At 33.9% G+C, this 22,021-nt stretch overlaps 1 protein-coding gene across 1 annotated transcript; it reads right to left on the minus strand.

Annotated features, from left to right (window-relative positions):
* Positions 1–566: 566 nt before the first annotated feature.
* Positions 567–20,001, minus strand: LOC145319523 (uncharacterized). The gene is made up of 11 exons (XM_080161703.1): positions 19,956–20,001; positions 9,091–9,202; positions 8,078–8,221; positions 7,487–7,576; positions 6,003–6,124; positions 5,424–5,544; positions 4,773–4,854; positions 4,130–4,265; positions 3,644–3,722; positions 2,713–2,775; positions 567–703 (listed from the first exon to the last, which is right to left on the minus strand). The coding sequence occupies exons 1-11, from the start codon at positions 19,988–19,990 to the stop codon at positions 608–610; spliced, it is 1,080 nt and encodes a 359-aa protein (XP_080017829.1). The 5' UTR covers positions 19,991–20,001; the 3' UTR covers positions 567–607.
* Between the last annotated feature and the right edge of the window lie 2,020 nt (positions 20,002–22,021).

Here is a 22,021-nt window from a genome sequence, read left to right on the forward strand (position 1 = left end):
TTATACTTTTACAAATCCTGTCGATTGTATATCTGCTGAAATATTTAAAAAAAAAAAAAAAAAAATGCATATATCTGGTACTATTGTGCGATTTATTCAGGGTTCTCTAACCGCCAATTTTGTGGTGGGCACTTGGTAGCTGCAGAATGATAATTGGAAAGTTTCCGCGGATATTAAAATGAAAAATGATGAGAAACAAAGCTGGTATTCATATTACCATTTGTATTTTAATATTTATGAAAAATTGCCTGTAATACGGATGCCATACATGATTTTTCAGTATGGCATAGAACCGATAAATCTGATATTTGAAATAATGATTCCTAAAACACCAAGGTAAAAATAAAATTATGTCTTTTAACTGTATCCTGCAATTTTGCCACAACTTTATTTACAATTTTGTTTAGACTTACAAATCAATGATCTGCTTATTATGTTCTGACACTCTACAAAAGTTATTGTTTGTTTGTCCTTTTTCTGATTTAAAGCTTCACTTGTTGTCATCCTTGTTTCACTAAAACAAGGCTGTTTTAAGCGTTTTTCTAAATGTTTTTAATAAAATAGAATTTAGGTAATTATATCCTATATTTTCTCTACATAAATAAATCTATTGATTGATAAATTGTTGAATAACTTGAACAGTCTTCTTGGTGGCCATCTCTGCTTCTGCTGTGCTTATCATAGCATGAAACACAAATCTTACCTAAACAAAACAATATTCATCCCTATAATAAATTAACAGGATCTGTGTGTGTGTTTGTCTGTTTGTAAGGAAGGATCTCACTAACCGCTGAACCTATTTGGTACAATGTAAATTCTTACAGGTCCTAGGAAGATTTTAAACTACTTTGGGGGAGGGTACCACCACCCTTCCAAGAGAAATCACCTGTAGAAAAAAAATCCAACCCCCCCCCCTAAAAAAAAATTAAAAATTTTTCTTAAACTAAAAAAATAAGGTAGGATCAACCCCCTCCCCTCAAAAAAATTCTAACCCCCCAACTATTTTTTTACTTTTCCTTTTTAAACTTAATTTTTAAAAATTGGCTTAACGAATTTATCTCGTTCCTCCTAAAGGCCTCCAAAGGCGTAGCTGCTAGTGATAAATATAGAAACAAAAGTCTAGATGATCATTGATCATTCACATTTTTTTGACCAATAAGAAAAGGAACAAGTTGCCCACATTATTGGTTAAGAAGTATTCAAAGAATGTTACGAAAGTAAAGATATTTTTTCATGTGATTAGTCAGCTGTGTAAATAGTCGTTCAAATATTGGTAAACCAAAAAAATTGTAAACGAGGATGACAACATACATAAAAGTAAAGATTTGAAACGGTAGGACAAGCGAATACTAACACTTGTAGAGTATCAGAACTGGAAAGAGGAATATAAAGGTGTAAACAAAATTTTAAATAAATTTGCTGCAAAACTATTAAAATAGATAATACATTTTAGAACTTACATACATTTTTATGACTTGATTATAAAGATTCTACCTCTAATAAATTGAAACTTCAGCGGGCTGAAATAAAGAATTCCCCTTCCGCGCTCTTTACCCCATCCCGTCCCCTCCTACTAGATGAACGAACTGACCAATGAACTGTGAATCTTTATATTTATCTGTGATGTTGATCTAGGACTTTACCGAGGAGGAGAGGACGTCCAAGCTTACTCAAGATCAACACTTTAGAAGGGTGTCCCATGGAGTAGTGGTTAGCGCACTACGCTGTGGTTGGGAAAATCCGAGTTCAAGTCCCCTCATAGATATTGTACTTGGATGACAAATGCTGTTGCAATTTGTCAGTATATAATCACGCAACCTTCCCTGTGATGCCCTTAGGTTGTGAGGAGGGAGATTTGTAGGAAGTTAGGATCCTACCTATCAAGCAACTGTAATCGTGCTTTCCCTCGTCCATGCTCCTCATTCATATGAGAGTGCCATTAATTAGGGTGGCTTAATATGGTACACCTGCCAAAACTCTAGGCCAGGGTGATGTAATAATTGAGTAGCTTCCACGAGAATTGCGGGTCAGCTTGTAATGTAACATAGAATACACTCAGCTGTGCGCGAGGCTTACCAATCTAGGATTGATCAAAGGATTCTCACCTCCAATCTCCTCGTGCATCTGAATCCTAACTTCAGAGAATCAAGGCTACATACATACATACATACATCAACACTTTAGCAAAGCAATCTACCTCGTGATTATTACACTATTTGTACTTGTAAGATAAACTATGTTGTGCATTTTAATATGTTTAATGTTTGTCCAATTCCACACAAGTCCTTGGGTTTTTGTATTATTCCTGTGGCAGGTGTCCTACACGAATATGTGTTGTTTTACAGAACCTAGGAAGATGGGGGTGAGTGCTGAGTTGTGTGTGGCTGCCTGTAATAAGCCAAGGTAGTGGTTTTTATCTACTTTTTCATAAACGAGTTCAATTGATGTTAATTTTTCCTTATCATAATACCCATTCCTTATTCATACAGTAATATCAGTTGTTTAATATAAACTAAAACAACTCAGAAATAACGTATAGCCAAAAAGCAAAATAATACTAATATAATATTTAGAGGGGGGGGGGGGCAGATAAAAAGCTTGTCAATTCTAATAAATGTTGCCTTCCAACGACAGCTGGAAAGTCAAGTATAGGTCTCGAGATTTTTTCCGAATTAATTTTATTGTTGGTATAAGCTTAAAACAACTACTCACAAGGTCTGCAGCAAACTGAATTGTTCTCACATTAACTTCTCCTTCTTCCAAGGCCTTTACAACCTAGAATATGCAAACTAACATGTATTTTCTTTGTTGAGGAGGTGTCTGCGTCATATTAGAGACGTTAAAAATGTACCTATGGATGTCATGTCAGGTGCGTGACATAAATTGTTAGTTGTCTATTGGCTGCTTGACCAGACCTAAAACTCCGGGTGTTTGAAAAAGGAGAGACTTCTTCCTTAGTTCATGTTGGGTGTTGGACTTAACGTTAAAGTGTCTTTAAGGGTTTCCTTTTCAAAAGCTCACATGGACAACAATAACCTTTGTAAATGTCTCAAAATTAAGGTTGAAGTATAAATTCAAAAATTTATTTTGAAACAGTTCAAGTATAAAAATGTTCAGATCATGTAAAGCAAATGAAGTAACGGGTTTCGTTGTATTTTCACAGTAGCTTTTCTCCTATTGCTAACCCCTGCGGGGACAATTTCCTAACCATGCGGGGCAATCATTAATATTTACCCAACCTAACCTAAAATAGCCTATCAAAGGCTACCATGAAAATACTTTGTTTTATTTCCATGATCCAAATGTTCAAATAATTCTATTACACATTTAGCAAAGATTATGTTTAATGCTTAGGGATGGTAATCCTTATGCGACTTCTATACTTGGCTGTGAGAAAACTCGATATACAGACATACATCCTGGCTTTACAAAAGTGACTATAAAAAATGACGGCATACTGGCCTACCATTGGTCAATTAAAATTTTGTATACTGGCCTGCCATTGGTATTTAGGTCTGTGTATCGGACTATTACTGGTCATTTCCATTGTATGGTAAAACATTTTTTAAGCACTATAAGCTGCTACTAAGAAGATGTAAGACATACAGACATACATCCTGGCTCTTCATTGACAAATGTGTACCTGATCAGGAGTAGTTGTGTCAGGATCTACCCACATTATAACAATATTTGTGTCCACTCCACTCAGATCAACTTTAAACCTGCAGATAAATAACTTTCTAAGAATAAAATATTTGATTCCAGGAACCTGTTTATAGTGCCAATAAAAATGACGTCATACAATACAAATGACAAATGATGGGCCAAGGTAACTACACAGAATGAATTACCCAATAGTAGGCCAGTATGACGTCATTTTTATAGGCACTATAAAAAGCTTCAGATTTCAGGAATAATTTCATGGTAATTTTTTAGGGGCGATTTCTTTTTTTTTGGGGGGGGGGGGATTCCCACCCCTAAAATAGTTATAAACCTTCACAGGGCCTATGAGAAGCTACACTGTAAACAGAACCCTATTGGTTCAGTGGTTAGTTGTAAGACAAACAGGGTTCCTATTACTTTAATATACGGTTTGATGTTGATGCTCATGTGTTTGAAGTAAAATCACCTGTTTTTTCCAGAATCATTGATAGCCTGGGCAAGTTGTTTAGCATGTTTATGATCATCAGCAAGCCTGTCAATCATGTTATCAAGAGCATAGATAGCCGCTCCTGCCAATATTCCAGATTGTCTCATACCACCACCTAAAATATTTTCTTTTGTTGAAAACTATGGTTCAGTTAGCCTTGGATAGCCTAAAATGGATGGGATACACTAGGGGTCTTATTTGGGATGGGGATGGCTTAAAGAGGGTGGTAGTAAGGGTATCGCTACTTTTAAACAGCTGTAAGTATCGCTAGATTAATGTAAATAAAAATCTGGTGCAACATCCAAGTGAAAATACATTTATATATTACAAAGATAAATTAATTCAGAATAAGAATATAATTGCATTGCAATACACTAGCGGCTGTGCCCCTACCATCTAGGAAATCTAAAAAGGGATATGGAAGGGCAGAAAAATAGGCTCAAACCATAACGAGACTTAAATTAAATAACCCCTAAAAAGTCCTTGACCTATAAAAAACTTCACTGTAAAACAGGATCATATCGTTTCAGCGGTTAACGAGATCCTTTGCTACAGACAAAAATAAACTTACTACTTTATGTAAAATATTTGAAATGAAAAATAAACTTTGAAAGATGTATACCTAGAACTTTTCTGAGCCTGATAGCTTTTCTAATTAGCTCATTAGTTCCAACAATAACAGATCCAACTGGACAACCGAGACCCTTATTAAACAGATTTTTAAACAAAACTACTCTGTATTTAATTTGTCTCTCAGTCCATCAGTCCGTAACGCAATGATGAAATGTGATTTTTCTGCTGTTATTGAAGGTAAACAACTGAAATTTTCAGTAAATATACCTATGTGCATCTGGTCTATACAATGTTTTGTTCTTATATGTATGTCGGCCATTCTTGAAACTAAATCGAAATTTGTGAGCCTCGCTACTTATGGATGTTGCCATTCTTGTTTTATTCATAATGTTATATGTATGAGGGTAATTTTGTTGCAATATTGTTCTTACTTTAAAAACCTTAAATTTAATTAGGGCAAATTAAATTAGGCAATAACATCTTATTGAAAGCAAATATACTGCAATATTCCATAAAACTCTTTTTAAAATCTTCAGGTTTAAGATTTTAAAAATAATGAATAAGCTAATTTTATCTTTTAAGTAGAGGATGAAAATTTTTAATTGATATAAATAAACAATTCCGAAAAAAATTACTTCTATAATAGATAATAAATCTGACCATAAAAACATATAACCAACCTTCTTAAAATTGAATATACCTTGCTAAAGCAAATAGAAGCCGAGTCACAGTCCTCAAGATAAGTTTCCAAGGATATGCCTTGGCTTATGCAAGAATTAAATATTCTAGCTCCATCACAGTGCAGTGCCAGTCCATATTTGCAAAAAAAAATAATGATTTGTAGAATTTTCAGAAATAAGGCTTGGTCATAGTAATGTGAATGCGATATTCCAATCAGGGATCTGAAGGGATAAGACAATGGCCGATAAATTGATGTACATTGCCAATGATGATACACAAAATTACCCCTTCTGCAGATTACAATTAGTGGTTGAAACGTTTGGACACTCAGATAAATAAACCAACCAATCAAAATTTAATAAAAGTCCCAAGGTTGTTAGGCAAACAAATAAGAAAACGTTATAATAAGACTTTGGAGACTAGAGTAATAGACAGCCTGATGTCCACTCCCTCCCAGTATTCTAATACAATAAGTTGTACTGTAAAAACAAGCTATCCGTTCCAGACGGACGGACGAACTGACCCTAATCATAGAAAACTTCGCTTTAAGAAAAGATAATTGCAGTGTAGCTATGCTATTTCTTTATCTTGATCTTACTTGCAAAGTTCTCTAAGCTGTTTAATCCACTGAACAGGAATTGAACGTCCTCCACATTTGTTTTGTGAATTTTCAAATGCCACCAGTCTTGTTACTGGATAGTGGGGGTCATCACCACGAATCTAAACAATTATTCAAGTAGATAGTGTAGGTCATCACAACGAATCTAAACAATTATTCAAGTAGATAGTGGGGGTCATCACCACGAATCTAAACAATTATTCAAGTAGATAGTGGGGGTCATCACCACGAATCTAAACAATTATTCAAGTACATAGTGGAGGTCATCACCACGAATCTAAACAGTCATTCAAGTGGATAGTGTAGGTCATCACCACGAATCTAAACAGTTATTCAAGTGGATAGTGTAGGTCATCACCACGAATCTAAACAGTTATTCAAGTGGATAGTGTAGGTCATCACAAACAATCTAAACAATTATTCAAGTAGATAGTGGGGGTCATCACCACGAATCTAAACAGTTATTCAAGTGGATAGTGTAGGTCATCACCACGAATCTAAACAGTTATTCAAGTGGATAGTGAGGGTCATCACCACGAATCTAAACAGTTATTCAAGTAGATAGTGGGGGTCACCACCACGAATCTAATCAGTTATTCAAGTGGATAGTGTAGGTCATCACCACGAATCTAAACAGTTAATCAATGAGATAGTGTAGGTCATCACCACGAATCTAAACAGTCATTCAAGTGGATAGTGTAGGTCATCACCACGAATCTAAACAGTTATTCAAGTGGATAGTGTAGGTCATCACCACGAATCTAAACAGTTATTCAAGTGGATAGTGAGGGTCATCACCACGAATCTAAACAGTTATTCAAGTAGATAGTGGGGGTCACCACCACGAATCTAATCAGTTATTCAAGTGGATAGTGTAGGTCATCACCACGAATCTAAACAGTTAATCAAGTATATAGTGTAGGTCATCACCACGAATCTAAACAGTTATTCAAGTGGATAGTGAGGGTCATCACCACGAATCTAAACAGTTATATAAAAATAGAATATGATTTTGTTTCTGCCTTTTGCTACATCGGACAGTTTAGATATTTAAAACGCTTATGAAAAGATATCTTAAATGTCACTGGATAGTTTAGGCAATTACCGTTAATTTAAACATTTGAAGAACAGCTGCTATGATATTTTAATCCTTTATTTTTTACTAGCGACAACGACCATAAAGACATCTAACCGAACGAAATGTTTATTTTTTCTAATTTACTTCCAGCTGTTTACCAAAAATATTTTCTCGGCCTCTAGATGGGGTTAGTTATGTTTTTATGTGGTTCCCTCCCCCAAAATAGTTATAAATCTTCACATAAGAAGCTACCCTGTAAAGGAGAACTATGTGTTCAGTGGTTAGCGAGATTCTTTGGTACAGACAGACAGATAAACACCCTGTTACTTTATTATAAGGATTCAATTAGTATTAGTCAATGGGGAAAATTTAGGACATAGCTTACCTTGAGTTCAAGTTCTTTTAGGCAAAAAGTGCCATCATCGTTGTTCTTGACTGTTCTTGGATGTACACCACCTAACTGAGACACTCCTCCCTATATATTTGAATTGTCTAAATATTGACAAGTTCTTTTTCTGATTTCAAGCTTGACAAGGTCATTCCTGTACTAGTTAAGTACGATTTAGAAAACGCAGCACCTCTATAATCGCTACCAGAATTTTTTTTTAATTTTTTATTTGAAATTATTATCTCATTCATTCAGGTCCAAAAAGTATGTCATTAAAATTTACTAACGTGCAAATTTATTAAGACTCATACATCTACATATGTTCTGCTTATTTAGTTCTGGCATCCTACAGTGTTAATGTTTTATGTTTTAACATTTCAGAGCTTCGCTTTTATGAGTGTTGTCATCCTTGTTTTGTTGAAAACTAATAGTTTTTTTTAACCACCTAATCCTCAGTGCTGAAAATGTACTGCTATCATTAGAAACGTGCCTGCTTTAGGACCGATAAATATCAGTGTATTTTAAAAAGAAAAGAAAAAACATATTTTGCCTGTTACATTTCCACAAGTCAAAACAAAAATGTTAAACCTGTTCATAAAGATGAATATGAGCTCTATCACCCAAGAGAACTTCAGATCCCCTCTCCGAGCAATGTGCAAGTACACAGATAAGGTTCCCCATGGTTCCACTGGGCACAAACAAAGCTGCCTCTTTTCCTGACATCCTAGCCATCTAGGAAGCAATTATTTTAATAAATTTTCTCGTATTCATTCGAATCCGGTGGATAGGAACCGGTTCTCATCCATACGAAAAAACTATGTCTAGCATCGTATTATATCCAGTTTTCTACGAATATAGAAATGTACAATCATAAGATTAAAACCAGTTTTTTTAGCCGGTGCCTCCGGCACCTCGGGGCTAAAAAAACTAGTTTTAATCTTATAATTGTACATTCTATATCCGTGGAAAGCCGTTTATAATACGATACGAGAAATAACTATTCTCGTATTCATTTGAATCCGGTGGATAGGAACCGGTTCTCATGAATACGAAAATAAATTTTCTCGTATTCATTCCAATCTGTTTGATAAGAACCGGTTCTCATCCATACAAAAAAAACTATGTATAGCATCGTATTATATCCAGCTTTCTACGAGTATAAAAATGTACAATCATAAGATTAAAACCAGTTTTTTTAGCCCCAAGCTGCCTCTTTTCCTGACATCCTAGCCATCTAGGAAGCAATTATTTTAATAAATTTTCTCGTATTCATTCGAATCCGGTGGATAGGAACCGGTTCTCATCCATACGAAAAAACTATGTCTAGCATCGTATTTTATCCAGTTTTCTACGAATATAGAAATGTACAATCATAAGATTAAAACCAGTTTTTTTAGCCGGTGCCTCCGGCACCTCGGGGCTAAAAAAACTAGTTTTAATCTTATAATTGTACATTCTATATCCGCGGAAAGTTGTTTATAATACGATGCGAGAAATAACTATTCCAAAATATTATTTCTAAACGAAAAATAGTAATATAAATTTCTGACACTGTAATAATGTTAATAAATGGTTATACATTTATGTTATTAAAGACTTACTCTAGTCTCAAGGGCAAGAATGGTAGGATCATCCCTGAAAACATCATCACCAACCTCAGCACTAGCCATAGCTGCTCTCATCTCTGCAGAGGGCTTAGTAACTGTATCACTCCTAGAGACAGACAGATAAGATGATAGATAGATTGTAGGATCATCACAAAAAATATCATTTCCAACTTCAGTACTAGCCATAGCTGCTCTCATCTCCGCAGAAGGTTTAGTAACTGTATCACTCCAAAAGACAGAAAAATAATAGAATGATGGATAGATAGATAGTATAGGATCATCTCTGAAAACATCATCACCAACCTCAGCACTAGCCATAGCTGCTCTCATCTCTGCAGAGGGCTTAGTAACTGTATCACTTCTAGAGACAGATATATAGTTAGATAGTAGTATAGGATCATTTCTAAAACATCATCTCTAATTTCAGTACTAGCTATAGCTGCTCTCATCTCTGCAGAGGGCTTAGTAACTGTATCACTTCTAGAGACAGATATATAAACTGCGAACCAAAAAAATAGGCAAATCTGAATTTGCAGAATAGCAGCTTTAATATTCATTTAGGATTATTTTATTGTAAATATAAAATGTAGATGCATCTTTTGGTTACAAGTTTCCACCGTTAATTTTTTATTAATCAGCACCAATGAAGCACAAGATCTCAAAAACAGCATTTTGGATAAAAACTGGTGAACCAAAAAGATATGCAAATCCAAAACAAATCAATGGAAAAACGATTTTTTTTGCACTTTTCTTCTGTTTTAAAGATTGATTCTGATAAATTAACAATTTTTAAAGAGATTTATGCATTAATTGTTATGAAATGTAGTATAAGGTAGAAATTAATGATTTTTTTAAATAAGAAATATTAGAAAAAAAAGAAATTCGACCCCTATCACTTTAGAGGACAGTTGCTGACCTCCAGTCTTATGGATGAAGCTAAATACATATTAAAAATAATAATTACTCCCAAAAGTATACAAAAATGATTTTTAATGTGTTGAAAAATCCATTTTAAAATCTTGATTTTGAGGATGATGGCCTTTAAGATGCTCCTATGGGTAGTGATGGTGAGCAAAATGTTATCAAAGTGCATGACCATGATGACAACTTATATATTGAACTATGGTCCAATTTTTGTATTCATAGCAGCCTCCAGCCAAGCAGTATTAAAAAAGAAAAAAATTGCAATTTTAATTACTCCAATGCATAAGGTAAATACTGTCGTTTTAAGAAGATGAATATATTTCTTGTCGGCTGGCTCCAGTGGAGATTGCTATGACTACAAAAAATGGTACATAGGTTGATAGACAAGTTGTTGTAATGGGCATGTACTTAGATAACATTTGGCTCACCGTCATCACCAATAGGAGCATCTGAAAGGACATCATTCTCAAAATCAGGATTTTAAAATATTTTTTTTTAACACATTAAAAAGCATTTTTGTATACTTTTCAGGGTAATTTTTATCTTTAACATGTATTAGGCTACATCTATTAAACTGGAGGTCAGCAGCTGACCTCTAAAGTGATAGGGGATGAATTTCTTTTTTTCTAATATTTTTTATTTTAAAAAATCATTATTTTCTACCTTATACTACATTTCATAATAATTAATGCATAAATCCCTTAAAAAATTGTGAATTTATCAGAATCAATCTTTAAAACAGAAGAAAAGTGCAAAAAAATCGTTTTTCCATTGATTTGTTTTGGATTTGCATATCTTTTTGGTTCACCAGTTTTTATCCAAAATGCTGTTTTTGAGATCTTGTGCTTCATTGGTGCTGATTAATAAAAAATCAACGGTGGAAACTTGTAACAAAAAGATGCATCTACATATTATATTTACAGTAAATTCGTCCCAAATGAATAATGAAGCTGCCATTTTGAAAATTCGGATTTGCTTATTTTTTTGGTTCGCAGTTTAGTTAGATAGTAGTATAGGATCATTTCTAAAACATCATCTCTAACTTCAGTACTAGCCATAGCTGCTCTCATCTCTGCAGAGGGCTTAGTAACTGTATCACTTCTGGAGACAGACATATAGTTAGATAGTAGTATAGGATCATTTCTAAAACATCATCTCTAACTTCAGTACTAGCTATAGCTGCTCTCATCTCTGCAGAGGGCTTAGTAACTGTATCACTTCTAGAGGCAGATATATAGTTAGATAGTAGTATAGGATCATTTCTAAAACATCATCTCTAACTTCAGTACTAGCTATAGCTGCTCTCATCTCTGCAGAGGGCTTAGTAACTGTATCACTCCTAGAGACAGATATATAGTTAGATAGTAGTATAGGATCATTTCTAAAACATCATCTCTGACTTCTGTACTAGCTATAGCTGCTCTCATCTCTGCAGAGGGCTTAGTAACTGTATCACTCCTAGAGACAGATATATAGTTAGATAGTAGTATAGGATCATTTCTAAAACATCATCTCTAATTTCAGTACTAGCTATAGCTGCTCTCATCTCTGCAGAGGGCTTAGTAACTGTATCACTTCTAGAGACAGATATATAGTTAGATAGTAGTATAGGATCATTTCTAAAACATCATCTCTAACTTCAGTACTAGCCATAGCTGCTCTCATCTCTGCAGAGGGCTTAGTAACTGTATCACTTCTGGAGACAGACATATAGTTAGATAGTAGTATAGGATCATTTCTAAAACATCATCTCTAACTTCAGTACTAGCTATAGCTGCTCTCATCTCTGCAGAGGGCTTAGTAACTGTATCACTTCTAGAGGCAGATATATAGTTAGATAGTAGTATAGGATCATTTCTAAAACATCATCTCTAACTTCAGTACTAGCTATAGCTGCTCTCATCTCTGCAGAGGGCTTAGTAACTGTATCACTCCTAGAGACAGATATATAGTTAGATAGTAGTATAGGATCATTTCTAAAACATCATCTCTGACTTCTGTACTAGCTATAGCTGCTCTCATCTCTGCAGAGGGCTTAGTAACTGTATCACTCCTAGAGACAGATATATAGTTAGATAGTAGTATAGGATCATTTCTAAAACATCATCTCTAATTTCAGTACTAGCTATAGCTGCTCTCATCTCTGCAGAGGGCTTAGTAACTGTATCACTTCTAGAGACAGACATATAGTTAGATAGTAGTATAGGATCATTTCTAAAACATCATCTCTAATTTCAGTACTAGCTATAGCTGCTCTCATCTCTGCAGAGGGCTTAGTAACTGTATCACTCCTAGAGGAGATAAAATCAACCTTATTCGACGTTCACTCAAAGCCCAAAAATAATGGACTTAAAAGTGTATTAAACTGTATATAAGACATTTGCGAATATATTGATACCATTAATTTGCCTCTTAGATAGAAAAAAGTATGTATTTTTAATATTTTTCTCTTGCTACAAATCAAATTTCAAATTTGAGTCACCAAAAATGCTAAACTAATTTTTGCTCTAGAAGAATCAATTTTTGGAGTTAGAAAGTGCTTCATACCTCATTTTAATCGCCTGGCATTGCTTTATAATATACAGGTAATGACTTGGTTTTTTATGGAACAGCTGACTAAAAAATCGAGGTTTTGTGATAAACCCACTTTTGTTGTTGCTCCATAAATGATATTTTTTTTCCCAATTTTTTTGGCTGTAAAGAAGCTTTATATATTCATATAACATCCACCTAAATTTGACTTTTGATATTTTATTTATAACATCACCAGAGGGAATTGAATTTTGGAAAAAAAATATCAATTTATATTTTACACTGCTATGCATTGTTCTTGTTCTTGTTTTTAAAAAAAATTTATATTATAAAAAAGAGAATTATTTAACGCTTCTATAGGTATGTTTATCATTTTTCTAGGCTAAATATAACTATAATTACACCATTTTAAAGTTAGACATCATAACATATTAACACAATTATTGAATCGGTCTGTATTATTAACCCATTAATGACAATAGGGTCTTAAACGACGCACAAATTCAAACCTATACTATCACTCTATTTTTTTATGCTGTCCTTTTTAAATGTTTGTAAATAACTGAATAGAGCTTCAAGTTTTGGCCTCTACATTGCTTGGGCTCTCACTTAATTCGATGACCAGATGAAATCATATTTTCATGGCAGAGGTGGAAAAAATAGGAAAATATTTCCACACCAGGTCTAACTTTTTTCTATTAAAGAATTAAAACATACTTATTCATAATTAATTATAGCATTTATTATATATTTTTAGTTTCTGCTAAGTTTTCTTTAATTTTAGTTAGTTTACATACTTTTTTTTGATAATTTGTTGTGCGTCGTATTCGACGCATTCGGTCTAATCATTTTAGCCATTGCGTCCTTTTTGACCTTATAGGACTAATCATGTTAAAATTTTCTGTATAATCTCCTTAAATCTGCTAGTTGCTTCGCCCCTAACCTCTAGGGCGGATGGGGGATGTCATGAAAATAGCATAAAACCATCCCAAGATATTTATAAAGCTTCCCTGATAAGTTAAACCAATTCAGACCTTCAATTTCTATAATCTTTGGCTTGAGACAAAAAACCTTACTACTTTATAGTATGGAATACAATACAAGCAGCGGCTACGCCCCTAGAGGCATCTAGGGAACCTTAGGTTGTGGGAGGAGTCAATTCCCCTCTTTCAATTAAAATTTTTTAAAGAAAATTTTAAAAAAAAATTATTTTTAATTTATTTTCTAGGGGTGATTTCTCTTGGGATAGTGGTGGTACCCTCCTTCAAAATAGCTATAAACCTTACCAGGACCTAGTAGAAGCTACCATGTAACGGAGCACCATATAGGTTCAGTGGTTAGCAAGGTCCTTTGGTACACACACAAAGACATACAATAACATGTTACTTTATTTTAAGGATATAAAAGTAGTAGCGCAGATAATCTACAACTAGGGTCTGTCTGTACGTCCACCTGTCTGTATTTCCATAATTGCATCCAAATAAATAATAGCTACCTTACAACTAGGGAATGTATGTATGTCTGTCTATATATCAAAATTACAGCCAATTAAAGACTGTAAATATGTTTATACTTCTGTAATTTTTATTGCAGCCTAGCTGTTAAGGGATTCATAAAAATAGCGCAGATACTCTACAATTATGGTCTGTCTGTATATAAGTCCGTCTGTATATATACAATTGCATCCAAATAATTAACAACTACTCTACAACTAAGGAATGTATTTGTTAGGGATCTAAAGTAATAAGTCAATGACCAATAAAATGATGTACTTACTCAGGGCTATCATACCAAATCTTTCTGTAGATTACATTAAGTGGTTGAAACATTTGGACACTTAACTTAATAAACAATTCCCCAAAGTTGTCAAGACAACAATAAGAAAAAGTTATTATAAAACTTTGGGGACTATCAGTGGCTGGGGGGGGGGGGGTCGAGGGTTTGTCATGTATTGGGTTGTTCAATATAATTGTCGACAAAATCATATTTCTTAGCTAAAGCATTGTAATAGAGTGAAAGGATATCTCTCTGTGTATCTGCTTAACTGATATGCTTCTTTTTTATTTTGTCGCTTATCATAGGTCCTGGGAAGGTTTATAACTATTTTTGGGGAGGTTACCTCCACCCTCCAAAGAGAAATAGCCCCTTAAAAAAGAACCCCCAACACAAGAAAAATAATAAATAGAATAAACTAAATGAAATTAATTCTTTTTAAATCTAAAATAAAAAACATTGTTGTTGAATTCAATGACCTCTCCCCATCTCAAGTGCCCCTAAAGGCCTCTAGGGGCGTAGCCACTGGTATCAAATACTTATATTCTGAATTGTTTTATACAGACGAATGGACGTACAGACAGACACTGATTGTATATGTGTGATGTATCCTTATAAAAAAGTAACAGGATATAGATTCTACATGTGTCTGTGTGTACTAAGGAATCTCACTAACCACTGAACCGATATGGTTCTCCTTTACATGGTAGCTTCTCATAAACCTGGTAAGGTTTATAATTATTTTGTGGGAAAGTAACACCACCCTCCACAGAGAAATCGCCCCTTAAAAAAGACCCCCCAAAGAGAAATCGCCAACACAAGAAAAAATAGAATTAACTTAATTAAATTAATTCTTTTTAAATCTAAAATAAAAATATTGTTGTTGAATTCAATGACCTCTCCCCATCTCAAATGCCCCTAAAGGCCTCTAGGGGCGTAGTCATTAGTAGCAAATAATTATATTCTGAATTGTTTTATACAGACAAATGGACGTACAGACAGACACTGATTGTAAAGTATCTGTGTTATGTATCCTTATAATAAAGTAACAGGATATACATTCTATATATATGTGTCTGTGTGTACTAAGGAATCTCACTAACCACTGAACCGATATGGTTCTCCATTACATGGTAGCTTCTCATAGGACCTGGTAAGGTTTATAACTATTTTGGGGGAGAGTACCACAACCACCCTAGGAGAAATCACCCCTAGAAAATAATAAACCCCTCTCAAAATTTTTTTTCAATTTTTCTCTAAAAACTGTAATTAAAAGAGGGGGTTTGACTCCCCCCCAACCCAAGGGTCCCTTAATGCCTCTAGGGGCGTAGCCGCTGCTAGTATAGTGTTCCATACTATAAAGTAGTAAGGTTTTTGTCTGAAGCTAAAGATTATAGAAATTTCGGGTCTGAATTGGTTTTACTTATCAGGAAGCTTTATAAATATCTTGGGATGGTTTTATGCTATTTTTCTGACATTCCCCACCCACCCTAGAGGTTAGGGGCGAAGCAACTAATAGATTATACAGTAAAAGCTTAAGATGATTAGTCCGATATGGTACATAATAGACGCATGGGAAAAATGATTAGTCCGAATGCGTCGGAAACGACGCAAAAAAAAAACTTCTTTGGTATGCCACAAATCAAAAAATCTAAAAATACAAATGTCTTACAATCCCTCAAGGAAGCTGTGTTTAAAATTTCAAGTGATTCTGACGACAGGGGGGAAGTTCGGCACTAATGGGTTAAGCTGGCAACTCTTAAAACAGCTGCATTTCATTATCCTATTATATAAAGTAGTAATCTTTTTTGTCTTCAGCTTAAAATTTCGACCATTACAGTACCTATTGAGTTCTGTGTTTTATGGATGCTTCTTATAGGACCCTGGATAGTTTTGGAATTTTGAAAAAAATATCAATTTATATTTTACACTGCTATGCATTGTTCTCGTTCTTGTTTCTAAAAAATATTTTTATAATTAAAAAGAGAATTATTTAATGCTTCTATAGGTATGTTAATCATTTTTCTAGTCTAAATATAACTATAATTTCAGCATTTTTTAAACATCATTATATTCAAGTTAATGTAATTTTTAAATAAAATATCAATATCAAGAACTATTGGAACAATTTTTACCATGCAAAACAAGGTGTTATAAAGTGTAGGATCCCTCACAATATCTATCTGTCTGTCTATAATGCATTACACATGTAATGCTAATAGAGAGGATGCTATAAGAGTGCTCTTATAATGTGAACTTCTCATAATTGAATGGGCTTCCTGAAACCAGAGACCATAAAGTTGGCCTAGTCACTACAAGGGGGAGTGCAGGAGTATCCAGGGGGAGGTGCTTGTAAAAGGGTAATTTTTTTTAGGGATGGGGGTAATCACCCCCCGTAATATATTATGGGGGGTATAAAACCAGCCTTTTAAATTTTTTTTAATAGGAGTAAAGAAAATCCTTACAACTTACAAATCTAGGAATCAAACTAGCACCCCAACCAATAATCAGTTCCATGCCAAATGTAGGAGTGGAAAAACATTGGAGGGACAAATGCTTGAGTCCCAAACGTCAGAGTGGAACAAACGCAGGAGTGGGACAAACGTTGGAGTGGACAAACGCAGGATTTTTGGGACAAACATCGGAGTGGACAAACACAGGAGTCCCAAACTTTTTTTTCAATTTTGAATTTTTTTTATACAAACACAGCCCCCCCTACCTTCGTCCTGTTACTTTTCTTAGTTAGGTTAGGTTAGGATATAGGCTAGGGGGCTGAGCGCTGCAGCCATAGTCATTATTTTGTAGACAAGGGTATAAAAAATTTCAAAATTGTAATATTATAAAATAGTAGACACTCCTAGGTTTTATTTAAGCAATGTCCACTCCAATGTTTTCCACTCCAACGTTTGTCTACCTTGATGTTTGTCCACTCTGACGTTTGTCCCATTCTTATGTTTGTCCACTCCGATGTTTAGGACTCCTGCATTTGTCCACTCCGACATTTGGGACTCCTATGTTTGAGGTAGAACCCAAATAAGTAAATCTCAATAAAACTTGATAAAATTATGCAAAATATCAAAGTATTCAATCCCTGAATTTCAACCATCTAACTTGAATAGGAGTAGAGAAAATCATGAAAACTTGAAATGTAGGAACCGATATAGCCCACCCCATTTTTTTGGCAAATCCTAATGAAACTTGATGAAAATATGGAGTATTGATAGAGAGAGAGAATATTCAATCCATGAAAATTTCAGCCTTCTATCTTTTATAGAAGCCGAGAAAATATCGTTTTCCCCTTTCTGTCTCAGACAGACAGACATACCAATGAGCAGACATACAGATGAATGGACAGACAATGGACGGACAAATATTTTGAATTATAGAGTAGCTTTACTATTAAAAAACTAAATAGGATAATTGTTGTACACAAATTGATTTCAGTATGTTTTAAATGAGCTTACTTAATCAAGGACGTACAAGCTTTTGGATTTGGGGGGAAGGGGGGGGGGGAATTGAAATATCTAAATTTGGGCATCCCCATGTTCATTTTGTGGGGTAATCTTTATATAATAGAGGCAAGGACGTCAAAGCTTTTTATATTTTTTTTTTTTTTGGGGGGGGGGGGAAGGGGAAGATTAAAAATTATGGGGTTGCCCCAAATTAATTAATATTTTTTATTCTTTTATTTTACACTTCTTTCTTATTTATTCTTTTAAAAGGATTCAAAATGCATTGACATATATATATATTTTTTTTAACTCTTATTTTATACATCTTAATTGGAACTGATGATCTATTTTTATAGAGAAACATATGTATTCCATCAATAAAAAGTTAAAAAATTAAGTGTGTTTATACATATAATAATTACTATCTATAATAGGATAATGAAATGCAGCTGTTTTAAGGGTTGCCAGCCTAATAAAAGGCTGGTTTTATACCCCCCATAATATATTACGGGGGGTGATTACCCCCATCCCTAAAAAAATTACCCTTTTACAAGCACCTCCCCCTGGATACTCCTGCACTCCCCCTTGTAGTGACTAGGCCAACTTTATGGTCTCTGGTTTCAGGAAGCCCATTCAATTATGAGAAGTTCACATTATAAGAGCACTCTTATAGCATCCTCTCTATTAGCATTACATGTGTAATGCATTATAGACAGACAGATAGATATTGTGAGGGATCCTACACTTTATAACACCTTGTTTTGCATGGTAAAAATTGTTCCAATAGTTCTTGATATTGATATTTTATTTAAAAATTACAATAACTTAAACATAATGATGTTTAAAAAATGCTGAAATTATAGTTATATTTAGACTAGAAAAATGATTAACATACCTATAGAAGCATTAAATAATTCTCTTTTTAATTATAAAAATATTTTTTAGAAACAAGAACGAGAACAATGCATAGTAGTGTAAAATATAAATTGATATTTTTTTTCCAAAATTCAATTCCCTCTGGTGATGTTATAAATGAAATATCAAAAGTCAAATTTAGGTGGATGTTATATGAATATATAAAGCTTCTTTACAGCCAAAAAAATTGGGAAAAAAAATATCATTTATGGAGCAACAATAAAAGTGGGTTTATCACAAAACCTCGATTTTTTAGTCAGCTGTTCCATAAAAAACCAAGTCATTACCTGTATATTATAAAGCAATGCCAGGCAATTAAAATGAGGTATTAAGCACTTTCTAACTCCAAAAATTGATTCTTCTAGAGCAAAAATTAGTTTAGCATTTTTGGTGACTCAAATTTGAAATTTGATTTGTAGCAAGAGAAAAATATTAAAAAAACATACTTTTTTTCTATCTAAGAGGCAAATTAATGGTATCAATATATTTGCGAATGTCTTATATACAGTTTAATACACTTTTAAGTCCATTATTTTTGGGCTTTGAGTGAACGTCGAATAAGGTTGATTTTATCTCAGAGGCAGATATATAGTTAGATAGTAGTATAGGATCATTTCTAAAACATCATCTCTAACTTCAGTACTAGTATAGGATCATCTCTGACAAAATTACACGCTCTGTAGTTAAAAAATATTGTTTGAAAAGTTTGAACACTACTAGTTGGAAACCAACAAACCAAATTGTTGAACTAATACGATTATAAAAGTTTGGGTACCAGTGTAATATGCAGTTTAATTTACCCTCTCTCATTGGCAATAACCATAACATCATTACTGACAACTTATACAGATACTAGCGGCTATGCCCCTAGAAGCCTTGAAGGTGGGGGGGGGGAAGGGCGTTCCACCCCATCCCCACATTTTCTTTTAATTTTTTGAAAGAATTTTTTTTAAAGTAGTGGGGATCGGTTTTTCTGGAGGGTGGAGATAACCTCCCCCCATTTAGTTAAAAACCTTTCCTGGACTTAAAAAAAGCCTTCAATGTTAAGTAGAGCCATTTTGGTTAAGCGGTTAGCGAGATCCTTTGCTACAGACAAAAAAAGCTTACTACTTTGTATAAAAGAGTACATAAAGAAATACTCAAAGGATAAAAAATTAATAAGTTTACAGACAGATAAAACTGTTCTTGATATAAAATCAAGCAACTTTGCAATAATATAAAATAAACCAAATTATTTCATCGAAATCAAATTAAGTAAGCTACCTAAGGTCAATGGAAATAACATTTTCAGCAGTCATTTTAAGAACCTGAAAAAAAAACGAAGTACCGAAGCAGAAAATAACATGAATTGACAAACGGACAAAGTGAATAAGGCAAATGTTCTGTGTCTTAAAAAAGATACTAAGAATAAGAAAGGGAAAGAAGAACATGAGAATAAAAGATATTAAGAATTATAAAAATCGCGAAACCATCATAAAAAAAATTATATTTATTTTTTTTGGATAATCTATTGGCGAAAAAAAAGTTGTATATTGAAAATAGAACCTTCAAAAAACCATCACCAATAAATCTTCAATAGCAGCAGAAAAAATGAAAAATATATTCAAATAAAAAGAAAGCTACTTGTCCTTTCATCAAAAACGCAAAAATCCCTAAGATCGACAGGGAAATACAATTGTTGTACTATTAACAACAAAAATTCTAAAAATCGAATCAAAAACTCCAAAGATAATTTTTTAAAAAAAAAGGTAAAAAATATAAAAGCGGCTAAAGGATGCTTTAAAAAGCAGGCTGCTATCAAAGTCATATACAATCATGCCCCATAATGATGGGAGTGTTGACAACTTAAATCATAGATCATAGATCATCTGAGTAAATCTATGCTTATGGAGTTTCTTGATCCCTTTTAACCCTTTTCCCACAATTTATGTTTGCTTCAAAGATTCTCATCCTTGTTGAAGATAGATTTTATGCATCGAGAGGGAAGGGACAATGGGCTATTTAATACTGTAGTCCCGAAAGTTTAAAATAACGTTTTCTTTCTCGTTGACATAACAACTTGGGGGACTTTAGTTTATTTTGAATTGATGGTTCATTAAGCTGAGTGTTCGAACGTTTCAACCACTAATTCTCACTTATAGAAAGGGTGATGTTGTGTATCCTCCTTGGGGATCTCAATAATTTATCTGCCATTGTCTTATTCCTTTAGATCCCTGGATTTTATATCTCATAAAAATAAATGTAATAATCAATCATAAGAAATATTATATCATGTTTATAAAACTGTCTAGCATATTTTGTTGTTTTTTTGCTGATTGTTATCAGTATCACTAAACTAAAAGTTGTTTACAAAATGTTTTTAATTTGCATAGTTTTTCTACATTGCTTAGGTTTCCTTGCTATCCATTTTTTCTTATTGTTTAGGGATAAACGTATAAAAATCACAAGGAAGAGAGAAATTTTAAAAATTTCTTTATATAGTTAGAAAACATGTTTCCAACAACAATTAGTTTTAGAGTAAGTAAATAAGTGAGGACATTTCAGCCAAGGGGGGGGGGGGGAAGTTTTGCCACTTTCGCTTACTCCGTGATTATTGGGCTAGGTATTAAAGTTAGACTATAGGTTATTTGGGATAAAAGTTTACTTTTGGGTAGTAGCTCACGTATTTTTAATCATTTTTTGGATAACCCCACCCCCTAGCCCCCCGGGGCTCAAAAACCCCCTAAAAATGAACCTGACCTTAATTTTCTCAGGAACAATTTGACCAATTGAGATGATTTTTTAAACTTAAGCTTTTATGCTTATAAACTAACTTCTAGTTTAGAAGTCACCTCCCTGCCGCCAACCCCTAGCCCTTCGGGGCTCCAAAATACCCTAAAAATGAACCTAACCTTAATTTTCTCAGGAACCATTTGACCAATAGAGATGATTTTTTAAACTTAAGCTTTTATGCTTATAAACTAACTTCTAGTTGAGAAGTCACCCCCCTGCCGCCAACCCCCAGCCCTCCGGGGCTCCAAAAAACCCTAAAAATGAACCTAACCTTAATTTTCTCAGGAACCATTTGACCAATAGAGATGATTTTTTAAACTTAAGCTTTTATGCTTATAAACTAACTTCTAGTTTAGAAGTCACCCCCCTGCCGCCAACCCCCAGCCCTCCGGGGCTCCAAAAAACCCTAAAAATGAACCTAACCTTAATTTTCTCAGGAACCATTTGACCTAGAGATGATTTTTAAAACTTAAGCTTTTATGCTTATAAACTAACTTCTAGTTTAGAAGTCATCCCCCTGCCGCCAACCCCTAGCCCTCTGGGGCTCCAAAAAAACC

Source organism: Acartia tonsa, chromosome 5, assembly GCF_053477335.1.
Source record: "Acartia tonsa isolate MP-2025a chromosome 5, ASM5347733v1, whole genome shotgun sequence".
NCBI classification, from domain to species: Eukaryota; Metazoa; Arthropoda; class Copepoda; order Calanoida; family Acartiidae; genus Acartia; species Acartia tonsa.

Bases quoted from the DNA above. Each gene is read 5' to 3' on its own strand.
- LOC145319523 (XM_080161703.1), bottom strand. From the start codon at position 19,990: ATGACTGCTGAAAATGTTATTTCCATTGACCTTAG. The intron at 3,723-4,129 runs GTGATTTTACTT...ATTTATCTGCAG, and splicing joins AATGATTCTGGAAAAAACAG to GTTTAAAGTTGATCTGAGTG. The intron at 704-2,712 runs GTGAGTAGTTGT...TGTTTTGTTTAG, and splicing joins TTCAGTTTGCTGCAGACCTT to GTAAGATTTGTGTTTCATGC.